Source organism: Camellia sinensis, chromosome 13 (assembly GCF_055761805.1).
Source record: "Camellia sinensis isolate YWXY chromosome 13, ASM5576180v1, whole genome shotgun sequence".
Lineage (NCBI taxonomy): Eukaryota > Viridiplantae > Streptophyta > Magnoliopsida > Ericales > Theaceae > Camellia > Camellia sinensis.
In genome coordinates, this window is record NC_138973.1 from 2,591,894 (window position 1) to 2,600,198 (window position 8,305).

The 8,305-nt window shown below is 30.3% G+C and overlaps 1 protein-coding gene across 1 annotated transcript; it reads right to left on the reverse strand.

Annotated features, from left to right (window-relative positions):
- Positions 1 to 306: 306 nt before the first annotated feature.
- Positions 307 to 4,153, reverse strand: LOC114281935 (Transmembrane proteins 14C). Its single transcript, XM_028224516.2, has 4 exons — positions 3,715 to 4,153; positions 2,204 to 2,268; positions 626 to 713; positions 307 to 510 (listed from the first exon to the last, which is right to left on the reverse strand). Exons 1-4 carry the CDS (start codon positions 4,043 to 4,045, stop codon positions 395 to 397), a joined length of 600 nt encoding a protein of 199 aa, XP_028080317.2. The 5' UTR covers positions 4,046 to 4,153; the 3' UTR covers positions 307 to 394.
- Positions 4,154 to 8,305: the final 4,152 nt, after the last annotated feature.

Sequence of the window (8,305 nt, forward strand, 5' to 3'; positions counted from 1 at the left end):
CATTTTGTTGAATAAAAAATTGAGTTAGTTATGCCATTTAAATTTGCAATTTACTTTGAATATGTATAATATACGATCTTATGAAAAGGAGAAATTAGTACAGAAAGACATCAGCTCCTAGGTCAATCCGGGAACAGAATATGTATAATATACGGATCTTATGAAAATGAGTTAATTATGTCATTTAAATTTGCAATTTACTTTGAATATGTATAATATACGGATCTTATGAAAAGGAGAAATTAGTACTGAAAAACAACAGCTCCTAGTTCAATCCAGGAACAGAAAAGGAGGACAAAAACATCATATAAAATCAAATACCTTGCAATTTTTCCATTTCTAGTAGCATTGCCAAGATTCAATCAATGTAACCACTCTGTTTAGGGAACATATCTTACATCAGAGACTTATCTTGCATATAGGCTGAGATAAACACAGCCAATGCGCAGATGGAAAGACCTAACAAAGGCCCTGCTGGAATTATTTTGTGAGTAGCTGCCAATCTTATACCTGTAACAGCAAAAATTAGAAATTAATATATATTTATATATATATCAACTTTAGAACTATACAACAAAATTGATTGTGATTATGAGAAACATTAAGAGGACATGGGAAAGCATACCAAATACAGACGCAAAGAGGAAGGTGGATCCAAACGCAAGGGCATCCCCTATTTCCTTCATCTCTGATGCTTGCATAAGAAAGTAAGCCTGTACATTAACACCACATCTATTGCATAACAATAAATAATATACTAATGCATCCTCTATTCTATCAACAGCAATGTTAATCTATGTGATGAGTTTACCTTTTTCAGTTTTTTCAGCACATTACTACCAAAACCTTTTACTGCTAGAAGTGCATATTAATGTTGGAAACAAAAGAGAGAGGGAAGAGGAGAGAGAGAAGGCAACTAAAGAAAATAATGTACCAACTAGTTGCTAGATTGACATGATTTTGACTTTTAGATGGATATTCTTATTCACAAGATACCTTCACCAACTAGATATAGCCAACAATGTTAAACTATTGAAGTACTACATGTCTATGGGTAGTTCACACTAGTAGAAAATCCTGAGCCCAAATGAGTTCAATGATGAATGACGTTACACAATATAAGTTAAAACTGAAATCTAGCCAATGTCTACCATAAAAGTAATGAATAAATACACAATGGACTAACAGATCCTTTTAGCCTGAGTTCAAAGAATGCCCTACAATAACACAGGACATGATTTATTATTGGATCCTCGACTAGGTCTACAGGGGCTATACTAGAAAATACTACAGGTTATCTAGAGTATAAACAGCAATCCCCCATTTAAAGTTGAATCTCAATCTTGTTGATAACAATGAGGAAAACAGAGATGTGTGCAGAAATGAGAGACCTTAATTCGTAAAAGAAGGATGCCACAAAATTCTCACTCTTTGCTGGTACTTTAAAAAAGCATTGACCATGCTCCAGCTAGAACCCTAGAACTTACTCAATGCCCTAGCCATGAGACAAAATGTAGAGTCCAATTGGAGCTAGAACTTAAGAGAGCTCAAAGGTCCCAATCTAAGCCTTACCGGGAGAACATTAGCAAATTTACTATTGACCAGCCAAAAGGTGTATCTACACATGAAAAAATGTGACCCGGTTTTTGGTGAATCGTTTTTGGATCCCACTATCCACTTTTGGCTAGTTCTCCCCAAGGACATTGGATTGAAGGCTTTTGAGCACGAAGAAAGAACCAAGAAACCTTCAAGGAGTTGTTGGAACATCAAGACTTAACCTTCAATCAACAACTTCATCAAGATCCAATTGAAATTTGAAGGTGTTCGCGATTAAAGTTCCTATGCGTTTGCGCATTAAATTGGCAATTGTCTCATGAGCCACAAAGGTATGATTACATACTTCATCTCACTAGAACAATATGATCACATGATCCAAGCTCTAGAATTTTAAAATAAATTGCTTCCACTATATTTTCCAAACCAACAATTGATACTTTAAGTTGTCAACTATACATTTTAGCCAAAAAGTCAAAAAGTTAATATAAGTTGTCACATCACTTTCTCTACTTTTTCGCACATCTTTTCGTAAAAAAAATCAAAAAGTTACTAAAATAGCTTATTCCCAAACGTTACTCATAATAACGTAACTTGCAATAAGCACATGTGAGAGAGACAGAAAAAGCAATGTTGCTGGAACACTTACTGCAGCCATTAGAGATCCACCAGTAAGGCCTCCTAGAAGCGATCCTTTGCTTCCTGTTCTTGTATCTGCTTGCAGAATTAAAAAATGTAGCTATAATAAAAAATGTATTAAAAAAAATTTAGAACTAGCAATTCCTGACAATTCTAGGTAGTCAAAACAGTAGCAAAATGGATCAAAGAGTGTGTACATGTTTCGTTTGGTTCTTTGCCAAGAACTGAGCAAGTTTAGATTGCAAGCTATTAGGAGAAATGATAACTAAATCCTTTTAGAAATTGGATTTCAAAATGGGAAAGGAATGGAATTCCAAGAAAATCCCTTTGTGTGTATTTGGAACTAATTGGAAAGGAAAGAAATGAAATTCTAAGAAAATTCCATTGACAACAAAAGAACGATACATATAATAATGAAAGTAATTACTTATTGAATTTCAAAGCTACTAAGGTTGAGGTAACATATAACACCATATTGGAAATGTAAATGAAAACATACATTCAGCACTGAATATGTAATTCAAATAATTTAACCCAACCTAATAGAATAGATCTACAAACTAATTCAAAATCACTAACAATTGCCAAATTAATTCATCCCATCGTTCCAAGTCTAAACAAGACAAAAAGAGCATACAAGAAGAAAACAGGCAAATTTAGAACTTCACATGGAGCATTTTTAGGGCATCATGGAGTAAAGTTTTGAAATAATTTTGAATCATTATTTGCATTTATTTTAATTTGGTATGTTGTTGGAGATTTCATATCATTATATTAGGATTTAGTAGTAGTCACAGATCATGGGTCATAAATTAGTCAAGTAATATTATCTGTATTTTATTTACAGTCGTAGTTAAATATTCTTAGTTTTTAAATTTGAGTCCTAAACTAATCCTTATAGAAATAGGCTAACCTAAGTTTTATTTTCAGTCTAGTTAATTATTCTTAACTTCTAAATTTGAGTACTAGTCTTTATAGAAATAGAAGAGTTTTAGTCTATAAATAAACATGTAATCTCATTGATTTAATGGAGACGATATTATGATGATAATTTGATATTGTAATTGTGTGAATTTGTCTAAACGTTGCAAGGGTGAAACACGTCTTTCTTCTTCTTATCTTATTTCTCCTTCTTCTTTGCGGGAATAAACAAAGCAATACTCTTGAGTTAATGTTTACATTACAACCCTTTGAAAATGAACTTGTCAGTCTCAAAACTCTACCCAAACATGCCTAAATAAACCCTAATCACTTCTCCTACCACCTATTCGTCTCCAACTCCAAGTTAACCATTAAAACCCTACAACCAATACCCACCACCACAATTCCTGTTGTTTGGCAACATGAAATTTTAGTCAAAAAAGTTATCACATCACTTTCTCTGAAACTTTGCTTGCTAGGTCGGTTGTTGTTGTTGGGTTTCAATATTGAATTGTGATTTCTGTAATTCCCTTTATATTATTAGTAAATGCTGGTATATGATTATAGAAAAGAAAAGAAAAGAAAAGAAAAAGAACATACAGGCAAAAAGACCACCAACAAGGAGAAGCACTCCGTAGGCTGCAGAGGTAGCAGGGGCAAGGTCTCCGCCCAGTTGAGAGTTGCATCGATGAAAGGGACCACTAGTAGTACAAGTGGACTCAGAATTTCTGTTGAAGAGGAGGCATTGTCTTTGTCTTCCCCTGAAGCTAAAGCTAGGGCTTGGGGAAGAAATGCCCGAAAATCTCCTTCTTCTTCCTGTACTTCCTCTCAGATCAAGAATCGACGCCAATGGAAATTTCGGAGGCGTATTTGTAGCTGCAGCTGGCATTACTATTAGACACACACAGCGACACTGACAGGACGCCATCATCCCCCCCAATTGACGGCGGCGTAACCTCCCTCCTCAACCAGGTACCGTACCAAACGCTAAACCCAACCAAGTCAGAAAAAGCAAAATACAGTAATTGATCAAATTAACGACAAACCCGAATAAAACCGGAATAAAAGAAGATACATTTATCATTATGTCATTGGAAAATGTCTGAGGGTCACCCTTTTTTTTGGTCATAATGGCTTAAAATTGTTAAAATAATACCGTTTTGGTATATTTTGTACCTAAAATGATGTCGTTTTGATAATTTTGAGTCATTATAACCACAAAAATTGTATCCCTCTAACATTGTTATATGTCATTAGATTCATATTCTAAACTGGATGATGTGATAATTTATTAAAATATCTCAAATAATTTTGTTTTTTATATTTCTTTTAATTATTAATCAATTACTATCTTTTATATATATATATATATATATTTCTTAAATGATAATAATTAATTGGGTAAATTATAAATACATGCTTTGAGATTTACTTAGAATATAAATTGTCTCTTACGTTTTGAAAAATTATAAATATTTCTCTGTTAGAAAATTTTTATTTAACAGAACTAATTGAAAAAATAAAATTTCTAACTGTTCACATATACAATAATAAAATTATCTAAATTATTAATTTAAATAAAATTTTAACATTATTGAAAATTATTAATTAACTTGATGATTTATTAACAAAATGACCTATAACCTTAGGGGGGCATAATATAATTTCTAGAACCACATAAGGTAATTTATAATTTAAATAAACTTCAGAGGATGTGTTTGTAATTTACTCTAATAACTTCCTTCTTTATTTATAAGGTAAATTACAAATACACTCTTTGATATTTGTTTAAAATACGAATTGCACCCTGTAATTTGAAAAATTACAAATACCTCCCTATTTTAATTTTTTAATCAACTTGATGATTGATTAATAAAAGAACCTATTTGTTATGAAAATAGAAATCTTAGGAGGATATAATGTAATTTCTAGAATTACAGAAAATAATTTGTAATTTAAATAAATCCCAGAGAGAGTATTTGTAATTTATACTTATTTATATTCTTTTCATAAAATTTCTTAATTTAAACCGGAAGTAAAATTTAAAAATCAGTATCATATTAGATACGGTCAAAAAATTAAGATTCAAGTGTGTTTATAATTAAAGGGTTGTTTGAGATAATTTAAATAAATATATTTTTTTAATCTTTTACGAAACAGTGTTAAAAAAAAAAATAGAGAAGTAAATAATATCTAAGCTTGACTTACTTTTTTCTTGATGAACCGACCTAAGAGCGTTCACACCAATCTCTTTAAATTTTTAGTAAAATTATAACTTAAAAAGTTATTTTTTTATTTTAGTTAATTACCCCACTGTATCAAACTCTCTATTCTAACTCAATTGTATTAAAATATTTGTTATTATTTTTTTTAATTAAATTGATGAGCTACTAGGAAAATAATTCTTATGTTTTTTTTGTAAAGGTAAAACTAAAAAAAATGTAAATAATAAAAAAAAATGCCAATTTATCGGCCAGACATCTGACAATACACAAATAGTGATAAATAGTACCTCGCTTGTTGTAGCGAAATACTATAATAAACACAAATTTTAATAAGTTACAAGTAAAACTGATGGAGGTGATTTTTTAAAATTTATACCGTTAATTTAGTTAAGAAACAATTTTAACAATAGTGATGCTCTAATACTAAAAATCTTACATACTTCTACATGATGGTTTATGGCACTACGCTCAACGGACAAAGATTCAAATTAAATTTGAACATTTTTCGTTTTTTAGAAAATATATATATTTTTTCTATTAGAGTCCAGTCAAGAACTAGATTAAGGATTCGTTTGGGATATAGGTTGATTTTTTGACTTTTTAATTTTTTTGACTATTTTAACTTGAAACTAAAAAAGTTTGTTTTTAATAAATTTTTTGACTTTTTTAACTTTTGTAAGAGAAAAAAATAAAATGATTATGGATTAGATGTGATATTTTGTTTTATTTAATTAAAATAATCTATTTTATCTTATATAGCTATTTTAACCCAATCTAATATCCCACACGGAGTCTAATAGGTTCATCTCTCTCTCACACACACACAAGTAAACTGTTATGTTTTATTCTTTGCAATTCTGTTTGACAAAACTCCTTTTAGTTGTATTTGTTTTCGCACTTTTATTTCAGTGAGGCTATGAGTTTATTAGATGCGAATCCAACCCGAATTGTGCCTTGCAGAGAAGTTTGTGATGTTAATGCTTTCAAGATTGCCACTTCGCTGATTATGACGGGGGTCGAGCTGCCCAGTCAGCTTGCTGCCGAAGCAAAATGCAAAAATGCATTCAAAGTTGCTTGTCCGCTCGAGCGTCTGTTTCCCCGCTCGAGCGGAGAATGCTGAGTTCCAGAAGTTTGGTGAGTCTGCAAAAATACTGTGATCCGTGTTTTTACGCTCAAGTGTCGAAATCCCCGTTCGAGCATCAATTCCCACACTCGAGCGGACCTCGCGATTTCAGATTCTATAAATTCGCAAGTTGCTCCAAATCTAAGATAACTTCTCCAGGTCTTCTTCTTGGGTTCTAGGATTTATATCTGGGGATATTTTGCTAATTTTCTTTGATGTTTCATTGATTATTCAACTCATGGTTTAAGAAACATACATCAAAGGATTGTTTGTTCATTCTATACAAAAAGAGAAAGTTGTTCTTTGGTGGATTCTGAAGAATTCGAGCCTGAAGCTTTGGTGGATTTTGGAGGGGCTCATCGTCAAGACAATCCCTAGGTGAAGATGGGGTTGGAAGAGGCATATAAGGGTTGGTTCAATTCGAGTGTGGATTCGCTAGGTAATTGAGAGTATACCTGTATAATTCCTTTATATCTTCTTAGTGGATTGTTTTGTGGCTGTTGCTCATGATTTTTTATCACAGTTGGAGGTGCTCAAATTGTGATTTTTTCACGTTAAAATCGTTGTGTCGATTTGTCTTGATTATTTGATTGGGATTGTTATATACTATTTAAAATTGATGCATAATCACAAATTAACATTTAGAAGATTTCTAAATTTTTCATAAACGAACTAGGTAAGAGTCTCATTTATAGTCTTATTCAGCCCTATCGGTCCCACTTCAAGGTATGGGTTCAACTCCAAGCCTTATGAATCCTTAATCCTAAGCGTATCTTTATTAGTAGTATTATGAGTAAATTACAAACATACTTTCTTATGTTTACTTAAATTATAAATTATTTCTTGTGATTCTAAAAATTACATTATGCCTCTTAAGGTTTTTGATTTCATAATAATTAAGTATTTTTATTAATAAATCATCAAGTTAATTAATAATTTTTAATAATATTAAAATCTTATTTCAATTAATAATTCAGATAATTTTATTATTATATAGGTGAACAATTAGAAATTTTACTTTTTCAATTAATTTTATTAAATAAAAAATTTGGACATGGAGGTATTTATAATTTTCTAAATCATAAGGAATAATTCGTATTTTAAGCAAAACTCATGAGGTATAGTTTTAATTTGCCCTAGTATTATATTAAATCCTAAGAATCTCTCTCTTATGTTATTTGTAATGCAAACTTATATCTTTTACTAAATTTAAATTTAATAAAATTTAGTAAAAATAATATTTCAATTGTTTTATCAAATTGATATTAAATAAAAAGAGAAATATTTTTTTGTATCAAATTAAGACAACATTTAACTTTTTATCAAATTTTGTAAATAGTTATTGGTGGCCAACTAGTTGGACTACTGGATTTTAGCCTTGCAAACAGAAAATTTAGGCTTGGTTTGACATCTACTATATAATTCATCTTTTTATCTTCTTATCTTTTTTCCATCACATCACCTCTCTACTTTTCTGCACATCTTTTCGTAAAAAGACAAAAAATATACTTTTTTAGGACACCCCAAACCAACCCCTTACTTTAAATCGGATGACCCACTGAATTTAATAAAAATCTTAATTCAGTATTGAAATGCATTGTATCATTAAATTTAATAATAAATTTGATGATGGATTAAAGGCGTTATTAATATATTATATTTTTCGATAGTATTATATGCATTAATTAATTATAATATTATTATTGACCATACTTATATATAAATTATAAATACTAATTTTTTTTTAAATTATATCACATTATCAATTAATACACTAATTAATATATTAATAAATACATATAAGATTGTTATATATTTTTTGAATGCCATTCACAAAATCTTT